General features: G+C 42.4%; 1 protein-coding gene across 4 annotated transcripts; it reads right to left on the bottom strand.

Annotated features, from left to right (window-relative positions):
• Nucleotides 1-12: 12 nt before the first annotated feature.
• On the bottom strand, nucleotides 13-16,797 carry LOC113887133 (rho-related GTP-binding protein RhoG-like). Of its 4 annotated transcripts, XR_003509654.1 has the most exons (7): nucleotides 16,660-16,797; nucleotides 15,895-15,991; nucleotides 11,291-11,391; nucleotides 11,058-11,115; nucleotides 2,758-3,051; nucleotides 1,667-1,745; nucleotides 13-567 (listed from the first exon to the last, which is right to left on the bottom strand). XR_003509654.1 is itself a non-coding variant. In XM_027534032.1 (4 exons), the coding sequence occupies exons 3-4, from the start codon at nucleotides 11,291-11,293 to the stop codon at nucleotides 10,525-10,527; spliced, it is 594 nt and encodes a 197-aa protein (XP_027389833.1). In that variant the 5' UTR covers nucleotides 11,294-11,391; nucleotides 15,895-15,991; nucleotides 16,660-16,797; the 3' UTR covers nucleotides 8,509-10,524. The 4 variants fall into 4 exon arrangements, 1 of the variants encoding a protein (XP_027389833.1); XR_003509655.1 differs by lacking the exon at nucleotides 2,758-3,051; XR_003509656.1 differs by lacking the exons at nucleotides 13-567; nucleotides 1,667-1,745; nucleotides 2,758-3,051 and adding an exon at nucleotides 3,058-3,471.
• Between the last annotated feature and the right edge of the window lie 902 nt (nucleotides 16,798-17,699).

Here is a 17,699-nt window from a genome sequence, read left to right as displayed (position 1 = left end):
ATCATACTTTCCTTCAGCAACCATGAATTCTCCTTTATATCATCATTTTGTAGATTGGTAAACATAAATCACCCAAAGCTCTTACATTATTTGCATTTTCTTTCCTTAAAAGTTTCTTCACAGTGAGTTCTTAAGATACATCTATATTAATCACATTAACAAATGTTAATACCAGGTATTAATTTAATAGTGAATATTTCCCAGTTCACATGAATCTGAAATTCATTTAGTTTCATTTTTCTTGAATTTAGAATTATTTTATTTATAAGCACTTACTTGTCTTTAGGCCAATTAAATAGAGCTCATTGACAAAATAACCTCAGCCGTATTATTCAAAGACAAAGACACACACTGAGACATACATAAATCTGGACTGAGATCTCACAGTTTCGCCTCAGATTTAAAATGTCTCTTTGCCCTTTTTTCTCCTTGGCTTGAAGTTCTACTAATTTGCTCACAGCTGGAGTCTCAGGCAGAGTGGGCTCTGTATCTCAAGGACATGATAGGCGTTAACCTCAGGTTTTTTTTCCTAGGCATGTTTCTGTTTTCTCAGGTAGGGTCAAAGCTCTAAAAAAAAAAAAAAAAGGTATTTTAATAAGCCAGCTTTTCCCTAATTAATTGCACATACAAAAAGAACCAGTTTTATAATTTCAAAAAGATTTCATTTTAACCAGTTTTTTCCCCGGGTCTAAAGAATATCATGGCCATCCAGTGTCAAAAATGTCATCTCTCCTTTTTGTAGTCATAGTTTCATAGCTAAATTTAAATTAGAATTCTCAAATTGGCTCTGATGACAGGGGCAGACTGACTGATAAGATGGTGTCCCCACAGGGACTCTTTTCTCTGGGGAGGTGGGATCTTAGTTTGATCAGAAGATTCTGAAGGAGTAAGAGAACTTGAAGGATTAGGGGAAGCTTGTTTCTTTTCCCACTTTCTTCTCCCCCGCCCACCCCCACCCCTAGAGATAGGAGGAGTTAGAAAGGGATTCTTTAGAATGTTAGGAGAATTTTTTCCTGGCTTTTGATTTTAGGAGAAAGTCCTGAGCTAGGAGATCTGATGGAGAGGGAAAGACAGAGGGGGAGTGGGGATAGGGCAGCAACAGAAAGACATGTGGCATGAATCCCTTAGATCCAGATTCTGACTGAGTACCATAAAGGTTTGAGCATAAGGAACAGCAAAAGAGGTCAAGGTGGAGCATTATGTTATAATTTAAGCGTGCCATTCAGAGGCCATTTTTCTTGCTTCCCCAATTTGTACTGGCTCCAAGTTTTGTTGCAAAAGAATGTGAGCCTTTTCTTTTTTAGGATTTTCAGGGTCAAATTTTTTCCAGGTCCTGAGAACACAACCCAGAGGTGAGTCTGAAGGTGGTTCTTGAGACATACCTGAGCCCATTCTTGGAATGGGGGTACTGAGAGTTCACCGGCCACAGAAAGAGTCCTGCATGTCCCAATGAACCCTCTGCATGCAACAAGGCACCGTGTGGCTAATGGCCAACTGTCCTAACAATTGTGTCTGATAGTTAGAGGTGACCCCTGAACATGTGACAGAGAGTGGCACAAAACCCTGTGGCTAGGAACAAGCCTAGGCACAAACAGTGTGAAAATGCACGTGGTGACTAGGGCCAGAAAGGACAGAAAAGACTTTCCCGGAACCAACAGTGACTCACCTTTTAGCAATTCCCTGAAACATGGAAGGCACTCTCTAGGATGATTCAGAGGTTGCTCCTAGGTTCCTGTAAATTAATCCTGACAGAGAGAAGAAAGTGAGAGACAGAGAAAACAGGCTGAGGAATCCACCTTATAGTCCTGCCAGGAAGGCGGTGGCCTGGGGAATGGGCTGTGTTTTGCTTGAACCAATACGTGCCTAATGTGGTGCATAGAAATGGTCTTGCTGAGGGCAGATGCTCTGGTAGCCTGGTCTGTTCTATGACCCCCTTATCCTGCCATGGGAGTCTTTTCTAGTGGCTTTTAAGTGCCTGACCTGTGCCTGCACAGTTTTATTGGCCTGGTCCTCAGCTCAAGGGAGAAGGAGGAAAAAGGAAAAGAGAGCCCTCGCCCACTTGGGTGGTAGCTACTGGGGTACTGTGGGCAGTGGAGCGTTTGGAACACACCAGAGAGTAATTCTGGCAGAGTTCTTGAATTGCTTCCACAGCCACTTGCCTGTTGGCAGAGGGCTCAAGGCAAAAGAAAAGAAAGAGGAAAGGAGAGTGGGGGCTCTCTCACGGGGAGAGCAGTCCCTGTACGGGCCACCAAATGTTGAGACAGTCCAAGTGCGGGTTGGAAAAGAATTTCAGAAGGGAGTGAATTTATTAACAAAGAACAGAGATAAAGTGGGCACTGCAAGTGAAGCAGGCAGACCTCCTGACAGACCAGGGAGAGTTGACGGTTTTTTCATAGGTTAATAGCCAATTTGTACAGATAGCCTCAAGACAAAATTCCTGCTAGAAGATTGACGTTAGGTGATTGATTGGAACACTATACAGTATTTACTGGAGTGGGCATCTTTGCTTAACTGGGAGTCAGAAAGCTTGTTAGTGATGATCAGGGGGCTCTTGGCAAGGTTACAAAGGGGTTCAGTCAGCTTTGGAGGTGACCTTGATTCTGGGCTCTGCTGAGGCTTTGGTGGCCTCACACCTGTGGCCTGGGGCAGGACTCAACAGAGAGTTCGAGTGCCAAAGGGTGATTTTTCTAATTCTTAATTCCTTCTACATTTATTAATCGGACTTACTCAGTAAAGCAGAACTTTCCCTTTTCTTACCTCCTTTCTTGCATTTTTATTTTAATGTGTTACAGTCTAACACCATCATTTTCCTTTTTTGATCCTCAAACTGTTCCAAATTTGTCACTCTGGCTCCTGTGTCCTTTTGACATGACTCCATTAGTCTTTGAGCACTTCTTTGCTTTTTGACACAAGATGTTCCAGGATCACTCTGCATTCCCTGTCCTGGACCTGGTACACGTTATTTGTCCAAGGAGCCCTGGTTCCTTTTAGTGGGGAATGGTGTTTAGAAACTGGGGCATCATCGCTTTTAGGCCCTTTCAGTGGAGAGAGCTAAAAAAAAAAATGACTTTATAATAATACCTTCAATTCAAATCTAACACCACAGGGTCCTCCCTTGTCTTCCCCCATTTCATATTTGTATCTTGCTTCTCTTACAATGAAAACTCTGGTCCCCAACACCAATATATATATATATATATATATATATATACATACACACACACACACATACTCTTCAGAATTATAAGACCAATACCACTACCAAAAATTAGCCTAAGTAAAGTTCAGAAGTTCTTTGCAGTCTTCTGTCCTTAGACTATATCCTATTAAGGATATACAGTGTACTATGCTTAAAAATTACGTGAATCAGGGCCTTCCCTGGCAGTCCAGTGGTTAAGACTCCATGCTTCCACTGCAGGGGGCACAGGTGCAATCCTGGTCAGGGAAGTAAGATCCCACATGCCTTGCATCCTGGCCAGAAATAGGAAAGAAATTTTTTTAAATTACATGAATCATTTTTTTTCCTCTGTGGAGTTTTTTCCATTTATATTCAAGTTTAGGATTTGCTTTTATCATCCTTTTTAGTAAAAATGATACATTATTTTTAAAATATGTAAACTTTCATGTGGATCAAAGTCAAAACTATATAAAAAGCTATTGCCAGACAAGTCTTGCTCCCATGCCCTGTGCTCCATTGCCACCCACTCCCTGTAAGTACCCATTTTCATTAATTTCTTATTTATCCTTCCTGTTTTTTTTTTTTTTTTCAGTTGAAGTATAATTGACACTAACACATTAGTTTCAGGTGTACAGCATAATTCACTATTTATACTTTCTGTGTTTCTTTCGGCAAATATATGCAAATGAGTGTATATATTCTTTTTTTTTGTTAAACACAAAAGATAGCATACTATATATATTCTTTTCACCTTGCTTCTTTTTTCACTTACTAATATAGTCTGGAAACCACACTGTACCACTTAATAGCACTCTTCCTCGGTTTTTTTATGTCTATGTATTACTTCATTGTATGAATATTCCGTGGAATTTTTCTTTTTCAGAGACAAATGTTGGTCTGGTTCAGAACAAGAGAGGAAAACAGAAAATAAACCCAGGAGGAGACTGGAATATTTTAATAGTAGTTGTATTTCTAGACCAGATGACAAGTCTGCCAAAACCTGCATGTAGCTGAAATGCATTTTGGTAATGAAAAGTTAATAGAATACTATTGCCTAACTAATAAGACAAAAAAGCAAAGTGGAATGCTTTTTAATGTATCTTATATAGTCTCTTGAATCTTGTGCTTATGGAAAAGCAGGTTCAATGAGGTAGAGACTTGTAGAATGTGGAAGGGGATTTCAGTTACTATAAATATTAAAGATGCCATTCTTGACTCAAAATGTGATTTGCATTAATTTACTATATGACTTTATTTTTCTGGGCTCCAAAATCACTGCAGATGGTGATTGCATCCATGAAATTAAAAGACGCTTGCTCCTTGGAAGGAAAGTTATGACCAACCTAGACAGCATATTAAAAAGCAGAGACATTACTTTGTCAACAAAGGTCCGTCTAGTCAAGGCTATGGTTTTTCCAGTGGTCATGTATGGATGTGAGAGTTGGACTATAAAGAAGGCTGAGAGCCGAAAAATTGATGCTTTTGAACTGTGGTGTTGGAGAAGACTCTTGAGAGTCTGTTGGACTGCAAGGAGATCCAACCAGTCCATCATAAAGGAGATCAGTCCTGGGTGTTCATTGGAAGGACTGATGTTGAAGCTGAAACTCCAATACTTTGGCTACCTGATGCAAAGAGCTGACTCATTTGAAAAGACCCTGATGCTGGGAAAGATTGAGGGCAGGAGGAGAAAGGGATGACAGAGAATGAGACGGTTGGATGGCATCACCAGCTCAATGGACATGGGTTTGGGTGGACTCCAGGAGTTGGTGATGGACAGGGAGGCCTGGCATGCTGCAGTTCATGGGGTTGCAAAGAGTAGGACACTACTGAGTGACTGAACTGAACTGAACTATATGACCCAGCAATTCCACTCCCAGGTATACACCCGAGACAGTGGAAAACACACCCACACAAAACCTATATGAAGGTTCACAGCAGCATTATTTGTAACAGCCAAAGGGTAGAAACAATCCAAACGTCCCTCAACTATGAGTAGATAAAATATGGTGTACCCCATACAGTAGAATATTATTCAGTAATAAAAAGAAATGACTACCCATATTTGCTACAAAATGGATGAAACTTGAGAAGATTTTGCTAAATGAAAGAAGAGTTTCAAGTGGCCACATATTTGATTCCATTTATATGAAAGGCTGGGGATGGGAACGGGATTAACCACATGAGGGATCTCTTTGAATTTTGGTAATGGTTGCATGACTCAGTAACTTTACTCAAAATTGTTACATTGTACAGTTAAAATGGGTGAATTGTACAGTATGTAAATTATACCTCAATAAAGTGGCTTTTAAAAACAAAAAACATGGTTTTGCTCTTCCTGTGCACTTACTAGTATACCAGCATTATTTACAGTTGCCAGCCAAGATTAGGTATTTTGGTGGGAGGAGGGAGGATCAAACCCGTGCCTTCAGTAGTGAAAGCACAGTCTTAACCACTGAACCACCGGGGAATTCCTTAGTTCATTTTTAAAACAAACAGGAGGAGATTTTCCTGAGCTAAGTGGAAGAGGCAAAAGACATTAAATGCAGAATCTTTCCTACCCCTGGCACAGTCAAGCCTGTAACACAATAAGAGCTTGAGAAGTGTTTACTGAATGTCATGTAATAAGTGAGAAAAATCACCAACAGGCAACTCACTGGTCCGTCATTATTGAAAACCAGGATATGAAGCTAAATCCTGGAGATGAATAGGTGAGGGGTGGGCAGGAACTAGAGAATCAGTGTTAGCAGGACAGACAATTCCTTATGCTGATTATTTGATGTAGAAAAATAAGTACAGTTACACATAGGCACCATGTGCAATATGACAGTTACAGTTATTTCTTCTTTTGCAAGCTGAAAAGCATTTAGAAACCATTCACTTTCCCTGGTGGCTCAGACGGTAAAGAATCCACCTGCCAAGGCAGGAGACCCGGGTTCAATCCCTGGGCTGGGAACATCCCCTGGAGAAGGGCATGGCAACCCATTCCAGTATTCTTGTCTGGAGAATTCTATGGACAGAGGAGCCTGGTGGGCTACAGTCCATGGGGTTGCAGAATTGGACAAGATAGCAATTAACACACACACAAGACAAAGGGGTGGTGGTGAGGAATTGCTTGGATTTTTAGAAAACAACAGACCCAGTAAAATCAGAAAAGTTTATTAGCATTCCTTGTGAAAAATTTAAAAGTGATATTAGCAGTTAGTCTTCATACAAATTACATATAAAAATCAAGATGTCAGTGTATACTTAAGACTATTAAATCAGAGCAAAACAAAACCATTCACTCAGACTTGTGGATCACACCTCCATTTATTAGAGAACACAAGTTTGCCCAAACCAAACCCAGGCTTACATTTGTGAATTTGACAGGCAAAAGAGGAGCAGGAGGCACTATTAAATTAAAAGCTAATTTAAAAGATTTCAGTAGCTAAATAGAAAGTTCCCAGAGACCCAGATGACAGCCATGTGTCTAGCCCCTTTCAACCATAAAGTCCTGTGAGCACCCAAGGTGGCATCAATCAGAACATCGTGAGACTGGAATACACTTCCATTTGACTGTCTTTGGAAAAACCCAGTAACTTTACACAAGGGCAGTGGGCCCAGTGCCCAGAAGCCAGTTGACTTCCACAGTGGCCACATTACGATAATAGCCCCACTTTCCAAAGTGCAATGCCAAAGAATGCTCAAACTACCGCACAACTGCACTCATCTCACACGCTAGTAAAGTAATGCTCAAAATTCTCCAAGCCAGGCTTCAGCAATATGTGAACCGTGAACTTCCTGATGTTCAAGCTGGTTTTAGAAAAGGCAGAGGAACCAGAGATCAAATTGCCAACATCCGCTGGATCATCGAAAAAGAAAGAGAGTTCCAGAAAAACATCTATTTCTGCTTTATTGACTATGCCAAAGCCTTTGACTGTATGGATCACAATAAACTGTGGGAAATTCTGAAAGAGATGGGAATATCAGACCACCTGACCTGCCTCTTGAGAAATCTGTATGCAGGTCAGGAAGCAACAGTTAGAACTGGACATGGAACAACAGACTGGTTCCAAATAGGAAAAGGAGTACATCAAGGCTGTATATTGTCACCCTGCTTATGTAACTTGTATGCAGAGTACCTCATGAGAAACGCTGGACTGGAAGAAGCACAAGGTGGAATCAAGACTGCCTGGAGAAATATAAATAACCTCATTTATGAAGATGACACCACCCTTATGGCAGAAAGTGAAGAGGAACTAAAAAGGCTGTTGATGAAAGTGAAAGAGGAGAGTGGAAAAGTTGGCTTAAAGCTCAACATTCAGAAAACGAAGATCATGGCATCTGGTCCCATCACTTCATGGGAAATAGATGGGGAAACAGTGGAAACAGTGTCAGACTTTATTTTTCTGGGCTCCAAAATCACTGCAAATGGTGACTGCAGCCATGAAATTAAAAGACGCTTACTCCTTGGAAGGAAAGTTATGACCAACCTAGATAGCATATTCAAAAGCAGAGACATTACTTTGCCAACAAAGGTTCGTCTAGTCAAGGCTATGGTTTTTCCTGTGGTCATGTATGGATGTGAGAGTTGGACCATGAAGAAGGCTGAGCGCCGAAGAATTGATGCTTTTGAACTGTGGTGTTGGAGAAGACTCTTGAGAGTCCCTTGGACTGCAAGGAGATCCAACCAGTCCATTCTGAAGGAGATCAGCCCTGGGATTTCTTTGGAAGGAATGATGCTAAAGCTGAAACTCCAGTACTTTGGCCACCTCATGCGAAGAGTTGACTCATTGGAAGAAACTCTGATGCTGGGAGGGATTGGGGGCAAGAGGAGAAGGGGACGACAGAGGATGAGATGGCTGGATGGCATCACTGACTCAATGGATGTGAGTCCCAGTGAACTCCGGGAGTTGGTGATGGACAGGGAGGCCTGGCGTGCTGCGATTCATGGGGTCGCAAAGAGTTGGACACGACTGAGCGACTGAACTGATCTGATTGAGCCTTAGCTGAGGAGGGCCACATTCACCCTCTTCAAGTTAACACACTGCTCATACAGAATCCCTGCCAGCCTCAGGAGACCCTGAGTTGCACATTGGAAAATAGACACAGTACATTGGAACTGAGAAGGCAAGTGCTGGACAACAGTATTCATCCTGGATCCTCCACAGCTTCAGACAATTAACATTGTAGACATACACACCAATGGAATATTGCGTGAAGTGGCGAGTACAGTGATGAAGGAAAAAGAAAAAGCACTTTAGTGCACTGTGAGGGAAAAGGGAAACCAGAAGAAAAGGAGGAAGAACAGAGTATTTATACAACCTTTTATGTTCTATCAATACTTGATATTTGCTTGACCTCCAGGTTCCAGATTCTCAAAGAGTAGAGTTAACAGATTTAGCAAATAAAAATACAGGATGCTCCATTAACTTTGAATCTCAGATAAACAGAAAATAATTTTTTAGTGTTAAGCATGTCCCAGATATTACAAGGTACACACTTACACTAAAAAATTGGTTAAAAAAATTATTTTATCTGGCAACCCTATCCAGGAAGTTCAGTCAGCTTGAGGTTACTCTGATCTTATCCTGTCAAAGAGCAACAGCAAGACAATCACAGAGCAAAGCACAGGCACTTCACTCACCCCAAGGGGAGGTATGAGATCCTTTTAGCTCCATTTCCCAAACTCTCAAAAATCCCATGCTATTCTGGCAGGATGAGAGGACATGTGCATGGTGAAGTTGCTGATCACTATCTGTCAGGTAGAGAAGTTTTCCTTCCATATCAAATGAAGGTCAAAAATACAGCTAGGGGAAGGATCAGCAGGTCCACGGGGAGACAGAAGTCAACTCATCTCGCCCCAGAGCAGACTGAGGAAAACCAACAAAACTGCCACAAGGGTGAGGACAGCCCCTTCGGCCTGGAAACCCAACATACTCCAACACTCTTGAAGCAAACTCAAAAGGCACACAGGGATGAACACACACAAACAGGGAGACATACAGAGGAGGAACAGGAAAAGAGCAGAGTAGCCTTTGTAATGGCTCAGAGGAATGACAACAGAAGAGAAGTCTCAGAGGGAATCACAGAACCCCTTGAGGGTGACTGGCAGGACATCTTACTTGTTTGGTTGTTTCATTGGTTTCATTTAGAGGGTTAATCTTCAGTGGTCTTTCCTTACAGTGGAAGGGTGATGTGAGAAGAAAGGGCCACACAGAAGCCTCAGAGACACAGTTTTTCACTTCACAGGGCCCAGAATGCTAGCAGAATCAGAAAGCAAATCTGAACATCAGATCCCACAGACAATGTACTGTTATGACTAAGTGCCAAACCCACCTCCTGAGGATTGGAAGAGGAATCAGTAACAAGGCCATGGCCGGTAAACATTCCTTTCAAAGGCACAGAGAAGGAAACATCGCAAAGAATAGGACCAGTTACGCTTTTTTAAGTCTCCACCATGGGAATACCCAGTCCCCAGTAACCCAGCATCTCTGAAACTGTGTTCCCAGAGATGTTAATAGGTGCTGCATGGGACCAAAAAACAAAAGGTCAGTGAAATAAGTTTGGGAAATATTGCATACTTATTAAAAGTTATAAAACTTCCTGCAGTAAAAGAAACTATTTGGCATTATTTAAATCAATGATTCTTGCCTTATTTGACCACAGAACCATTTTTTGTTTTAGGTAACAAGCAGACTTATTAAGAGAGAAACACACTCCACAGATGGAGTGAGTGTGAGCCATCTCAAAAGGCCAGAGGCCCATAGAACGCTTTTAAGAAACATCTGTTACGATCTCACAGAACTCTAGAAATGCTGCTTAACCATTATTGCAAAATGTCTCATCTCAAGAATGGAAAGAATATGTCAACACTGGGAACACCCAGGAATCACACCTAAAATGGTTTCCAAAAATTAGTATATCAGAAAGCTTCAGGTAATGATTTGAAAACAGAGAACCCTGTCCTTCTGTGAGGTACTAGCTCAATGGTAAATACATCCAGGAAAGCTGAAATTAGATTTCAAACAGTCAAGCAAAAGCCTACAAAGAACAGTACTAGGCTGATCTGCTTAGTTGTGGCCTGGCCAGTGCCGAAAAGAACACCTGGTGACGTCTCCTCTCATCACTTTGACAGGAGAGACACACACTCTCTCACTCTCAAACTTTCTCTAAAAGGTTCAGACTGAATTTCAAAGCAGTCAAGTACAAACTAGCCTCTCTTCATTCCTCCAAAAGCCAAATAACCTGGAGCCTAGGGTTTCTAGGAGAAGAGATAAGTGGCTCACACTGGCAATGCTAAATGCTGTCAAGGGAATTTCCCCTTTTTTCTCTGTGGGTGCAGTCCCCAACCAGCATCCCAAAAGCTATAAGAGGACACACTTTTTGGTGTTCTTCTTTGTGGCAGGGTAAAGCACAGCCCGGATGGCTTCCAAAAATACCTCACGGACCCCATCATGCATCAGGGCTGAACATTCCAGATATTTCACAGCCCCCACCTGCTTAGCCAGGGAAGTGCCTTGCTGAGGACTTGTGGGCACTAGGCTCTGTTCCTTTAGCTTCTTCACTGTCTCAAGGTCACTTCGCAGGTCCCTCTTGGTGCCTACCAGCAAAACAGGTACATTGGGGCAATGATGGGACACCTCGGGGTACCACTTATGCCTCACATTGGCATAAGAAGATGGGTTGCCAATGGAAAAGCAAATGACGAAGATATTGGTCTGGGGGTAGGAGAGTGTTCTCAGTCGGTCATACTCTTCTTGGCCAGCTGTGTCCCACAGGTTCAGGATGACAATCTGGCCATCCACAGATGTCTGGGCACTATAGTTGTCAAAGACAGTGGGGATATACTCCTCAGGAAAGGCATTTGTTGTGTAACTGATGAGGAGGCAGGTCTTACCTACAGCCCCATCTCCCACAACCACACATTTGATCGTCTGCATTCTTCCCTTGGAGTCCTATGTATAAGAGAGAAGGAAAGAATGTTCATAGACGTTTGGTTAATCTAGGGAGCCTAAGCTATATAAACATTTCTCTCTGATAAGAAAGGAGGTAAGGCCCTCCCCCCACCCACTACCTGGCCTCCTGACACCACAGAAGCTGGGAAAGGTTGTATGGGGCAAGAGTTCTTACCATGGAGTCCACGGCCTGCTAGAAGATAGGCTTCAGAAGATTCTAGAAGCCACCTCTGCAGTTGTGCACAATATTATGTGTATGTGCATAGGTAAATTTTTCTGGAAAGAAGATCCAAAACTGTCATCAGACACAAAAAGGACTGTGAGCCCCACAAGATTAAAAACTATTATATACAAAGGTTACAATATTGTCATAAGGCCTCACATACACTGTATCAAAGCTACTAAAATATTATAGATACTAAATAAATGTTAACTAATTTTTAAAAATTGGTGTAGAAAGAAGAAACCTTTGTTTTCCAAAGTTGAAACAAAAGGAAAGACAGCTCTCACTTCAGATCTGTGGCTACAGTCTCAGCAAAGATACACTCTGTTCCTGAAAAACAGTTGTTTGTTATTGTTCACTCACTCAGTCATGTCTGACTCTTTGCGACCCCATGGACTGCAGCACGCCAGGCTTCCCTGCTGCTGCTGCTACTGCTAAGTCACTTCAGTCATGTCCGACTCTGTGTGACCCCACAGACGGCAGCCCACCAGGCTCCCCCGTCCATGGGATTCTCCAGGCAAGAACACTGGAGTGGGTTGCCATTTCCTTCTCCAATGCATGAAAGTGAAAAGTGAAAGTGAAGTCGCTCAGTCGTGTCAGACCCTCAGCGACCCCATGGACTGCAGCCTTCCAGGCTCCTCCATCCATGGGATTTTCCAGGCAAGAGTACTGGAGTGGGGTGCCATTGCCTTCTCCACAGGCTTCCCTATCCTTCACCATCTCCAGGAGTTTGCTCAAACTCATGTCCATCAATGATATCTAACCATCTCATCCTCTGTTACCTCCTTCTCCTCCCACCTTCAATCTTTCCCAGCATCAGGGTCTTTTCCAATGAGTCAGCTCTTCGCATCAGGTGGCTGAAGTACTGAAGCTTCAGCTTCAGCATCAGTCCTTCCAATGAAAATTCAGGGGTGATTTCCTTTAGGATTGATGGGTTTGATCTCCTTACAGTCCAAGGGACTCTCAAGAGTCTTCTCCAGCACCACAATTCAAAAGCACTAATTCTTCAGTGCTCAGCCTTCTTTATGGTCCAACTCTCACAACTGTACATGACTACTGCAAAAACCATAGTGGCATCAAAATACTGGAGAGAAAAGTAGGCCAGTCAGATTCAGCCATATAGAGAAGTGGCTAAGAGTGCAGACTCTGAAGTCAGATCACCTGGAATCGAAAACCAGTCCTCTCTTCCTAAGCTCTGTGAACTTGGGCAAGTTTTTAACCTGAAGCTTAAATGAAAGAATGCATGTGCTGTACTCATTAGTGCCTGCCACATAGGAAGTACTCATTAAAGTGTTAGAAGCTATTATGACTTCACAAAAATTACTATTCTGCTGGGAAGGCAAAAGTTCTATAATGTGATTACAATGCTAGACAAACCCTTCTGCCTCATCCCTTTTGTCCTTATCTGAGTAAAACTACAGTTTATAACACCACTATATTCTTGTCCATTTCTTCATGAATCGAGTACTTGCGAGTTAATGATGAAACACAGATGATCTCCAAGGAACATGTTTACTATGAGCTCCCATGTTCCCAGGTGGTGCTAGTGTTAATGAACCCACCTGCCAGTGCAGGAGACGTAGCAGATGTGGGTTCGACCCCTGGGTTGGGAATATACCCTGGAGGAGGGCATGGCAAGCCCTCTAGTATTCTTGCCTAGACAATCTCATGGACAGAAGAGCCTGGCGGGCAACAGTCTGTAGGGTCGCAAAGAGTCAGACATGACTGAAGCGACTTAGCATGCACACATCCATGTTTACACCCCCATATTCATATCCAGTCAATGTCCTGCTGTGTCAGTGCCCCCATAGCACTCCATTTTCTTTAGCTTCTTAACTACTGCCCTAATTTCATACTTGATCCTCATTGCATTAACTTCAAGTATCAGAACATGGAGGAAAGGGGATACATTATCATATGTATTTGATCACAGGAAAAAAATTGAGAATCAGTTTCTCACCTTGGGAATTCAGAGGAATAGATATATCCTCCATCCTGTTGTCTTATTAGGCCCATATCATAGCCAAAAACTAAACCAAACCAAACACTTCATTTTGGGTCAAGGTAAAGAAAACTTAGCTTCCCTGATGGTTTAGAGGGTAAAGCATCTGCCTGCAATGCAGGAGACCCGGGTTCAATCCCTGAGTCGGGAAGATCCCCTGGAGAAGGCAATGGCAACCCACTCCAGTATTCTTGCCTGGAAAATCCCATGGATGGAGGAGCCTGGTAGGCTATAGTCCATGGGGTCGCAAAGAGTCGGACATGACTGAGCAAATTCACTTTCCTTTAAAGAAAAGTTGGCCCTCTCAGTATGCTTTGCACAGGCCCACTAGGAATAGCTTTCTGCTCACACAGCCAATTCTGACCAGTGAGGTATTCCCCCTAGAAGTCTTCCTTTCCTTGGCACAGGTCCCACAGCTAAAAGTCCAGAGCCTAGTAGGCAACCATCCCAGAGTATTCACTGACCATCAGCTCTGTCTTTTTCCATCTAGGAACAGACATGAGGATCAAACATACAAAGTCAATGGAAATAATTTGGCCACCTGATGTGAAGAGCAAACTCATTAGAAAAGGCCCTGATGCTGGGAAAGACTGAAGGCAAAAGAAGGGGACAACAAAAGATGAGATGGTTGGATAGGCAGTGTTCTTGCCTGGAGAATCCCAGGGACGGGGGAGCCTGGTGGGCTGCCATCTGTGGCTAGACGGACCTTTGTTGACCCTGTTGCTCAACCTTGGGGAAAGGGAGGGAAAATCATTCCTATGGACTGCAAAGAAAAAAAAGAAAAAAAAAAAAAAAAAAAGAGATGGTTGGATAGCATCACCAACTCAATGGACATGAATTTGAGCAAACTCTAGGAGATAGTGGGACAGGGAAGCCTGGCGTGCTACAGTCCATGGGGTTGTGAAGAGCTGGACACTTAGCAACTGAATAACAACAGTAGAAATAGGGCAAAGTCACCACCGCATTCCTTGAAAATAAACTTCCTTGGCTTTCCCAGTTTGGATTAATTTCTTTTGCATCTGAATGCAATTACTGCCTGTATGACTCATCTTCCCAGCCTCCTCTAGGTACCATTCAGAGTGACTGCTTTAAGGACAACAGTGCATCTGATGGGGAGGGGGGGGGTTGGTGGCTACTGAACCAGAGAAAAACTCTGAGGCACAAAGACCACTTTGCACCCTAAGTTTAGCTCCTCATCTCTGTAACTAGGAAAAGTCAACTACACTCTTTTCTACTAGTTTACATCTACCAGTACTCCTGGTATCTATAATAAAATGATCTGCAGATAGGCACTCAAGTCACTGACGGCAGGCCTAGATGATGAAATGTACCTAGAACATCGCAGGTCTGAACAAAACAAAACATAATCATCTGGTGCAAACTCTCAATGAAAGGGAGGGGTTCAGCAAAAGGAGGGAGGTGCTTTGTACAGCTGATTCATTTATCCAGCCCACATATTCATTATACGATTTTCTCTACTTGTGTGTATATTTGAACTTCTCCATAGTCAACAAGTTTAAAAATAATACTAAAAAATATAATTCAAGAGAAATGAAGATAGGATCTCAAAAAGATAATTTCACATCCATGTTCATTGCATCATTATTCACAATAGCTAAGAGGTGGAAGCAACCTAAATGTACATCGATGGATAACATATAAAGAAATACACACACACACACACATACATACATACATAGATCAGCCTTCAAAAGGAAAGGAAATCTTTTCATACACTACAACATGGATGAACCTTGAGGACATTATGCTAAGTGAAGTAAAGTCACAAAAAGCCAAATATTGCATGATTTCACTTATATGAAGTATCTAGAATACTCAAACTCATAGAAAGTAGAATAGTAGTTGCCAGGGGCTGGGGGAAGGGGAAATAGGGAGCTGTTTAAGGGGTATAGAGTTTCAATTTTTCAGGATGAAAAAATTTTAAAGATCTGTTGCACAAAAATGTGCATATAGTTAATGTACACTTTAAAATGGTTAAAAATACTGAAAATAAAAACAATGCTTTTTAAAGGGCTGGGATCTCTGAGATAAGGCTAGGAGTTACAAGAGAAAGGCAAATATTCTGTTTATCACTGTTAGGAGAAAAGCTTGTTTCTTTCAGCTCCAGCATCCAGCACAATGGTTTCTCCCTACAGACAGATTTCCTCTCATCACCACCACTATCCACCCACTCTCCCTGGTACTACTATGCACAATGTACTGCTAGGAGGGACTCAAAATAGGGTTAAAAACAACAAATGATGATAGAAGCTTATAGTTTTATGGTAAAGGCAGGACTTTTATAAAAAGGTAAACAATAATACACAGTAATGCATGGCCCAGAGGAAATAGTTGCTATGAGGAAGCAAGTGGAAAATAAAAACTGAGAGCCTGTTATAGGCATTGTGTAAAATACTTTCACATATCTTATTTAAGCTTCATAGTAGCACTGTGAAGTAGATACCAGCTCAGTTCAGAGATCAAGTATGCCTCTAGGATTGGAAACTGAAAGTGGCCTCAATCTGCAGAGACCAACATCTCAGAAGGCACTCACTTTTAACCTTGGAATTATAGTTTCTTCTAAAATCTTCCAATCTCATCTGACAAAGCATCCTTCTTCAGATGTACACTGCTCAGCAGTCAATTTTCTCCTAGGTTAGACACACAACATAAAAGACACAGTAAGGACAAAAATGCAGTTCAAAGTATTACTATTTCTAGCACATTCTCCCCCAAGTCTCCCCCTTTCTAGAAGTCTAATTCACTTTAAATCACTCTGCAACTTTCTGAAACAAAACAATTCAGAAGACCCTCATTTTTATTTATTACTTTCTGCAACTTAGTTATCTAAGTCCAGGAAGCTTTTTCACGTTTAAGAGTGATTCTTTTGGTTCAAGTGCAGTCAAAGACAACTTCGAGAATCTCGGGGACGAAGGAAGCCATGTGAACACTCCCCAACTTGGAGCCAGGGGAGACTATCCTGTGCCTGGAAACTTAAACCAGAGACGCAATTGTAGTGACCCATCCATAGCCACCACAAGCCCGCTCGGCATTTCCTTCGCAGCCTTTCCACCAGGGGTACTTGGTTCTGGAACTCTGGTTGGACTCGTGATCCTGGGACAGATAAGTGCCTAACGTCGGCTTCCCAATAGGAAGGGCAGGCTCAATCTCCCCCGAATATATACAATTCATCTCATTCTCAAATCCCTTCCATCCAAGGAAGTGGATCACTAAGGCAACCGTCCTGGAGATGGGGAGACTCAATGAGAAAACAGCGAACAAGGGGCCCGCCTAGCGGGTGGTTCTCGATAAGGATTACCTGGCAAAGCGGTCGTCTTCCAGCGCCGTTCAACCGCAGCTCACAGAGCCTCCCAGGTTTCTCATGGCTGGGCGAACAAGGCGGGATCCGGGCATCATTCCGGCAGCGACCGAGTCCCACCCCTGTCGTCAGACGCAGTCTCCACCCTGTGCCCTGAGACCTCCTGGGAAATGGAGTTCTAGCGCCCTCTGCATGGTCTGCAAGCCACTGGCTTTTAAACTACACTTTTGGGTAATCAAGGATCAGTGTGATGTGGACCCCAATACCAGTTCCTCGGTTCAGAAGTCCCCAAGTTTCACATTTCCTGTGGCAAAATGAGACCACTTTCTCCTCCGCAGACCTGTGTTTTCTCAAGACAAATATTAACATAAAGAGGCAATCAGGGAATTGAAAAAGTGTTAGGAAAAATGGAAGCAGTAAAAGAAAATGTGGTAGTGAATTAAGGCAGCTGTCACCATATATAAGTTTGTATTTTCTAGAGTTTTATATAAATGAAATCATAAACTATAGACTCTTTTTTTAACAGCTTTATTGAGATATAAATTCACATACCATACAGCTCACTCATTTTTTTGTAGCCACGCATTCTGGGAAACAAACTCACTCAGAAGGACAATGCAGATAGTGGAGTGCAGTTTGTTACACCATGGGGCCCAAGGCAGAGTCTCCTCTTAGCCAAGGACCAGTTTTTGTGAAAACCTTATATACCTTAAGTGTATGTGCTCAAACCCACCTCCCCAAATTCCTTGAAACTAGTCTGGACAAGGTAAAAGAGAGATATGATCAAAGTTAACCCATGATTCATCTGTCATAAGCCTAGATAGTTAAACAGTGGACATTTATCAATAGGCCTATGGTCATACCCCTATAAGCATAATGGGACTTACGACTTTGTTCCTGTTCCGTTACAGAGATAATTAGTATATTCTTTTAGGTGATGGAGCATCTAGGTACAAGTCCTGAGGCTCCTTCATCCAGGGGGTCTGGTTTTCCATTGGTATGTCGTTTCCATAGATACTGGGCATATAGCTCAAAGTCCA

Source organism: Bos indicus x Bos taurus, chromosome X (assembly GCF_003369695.1).
Source record: "Bos indicus x Bos taurus breed Angus x Brahman F1 hybrid chromosome X, Bos_hybrid_MaternalHap_v2.0, whole genome shotgun sequence".
NCBI classification, from domain to species: domain Eukaryota; kingdom Metazoa; phylum Chordata; class Mammalia; order Artiodactyla; family Bovidae; genus Bos; species Bos indicus x Bos taurus.
The sequence above is the reverse complement of the archived record's forward strand: the minus strand, read 5'-3'. Positions and strand labels throughout refer to the sequence as shown.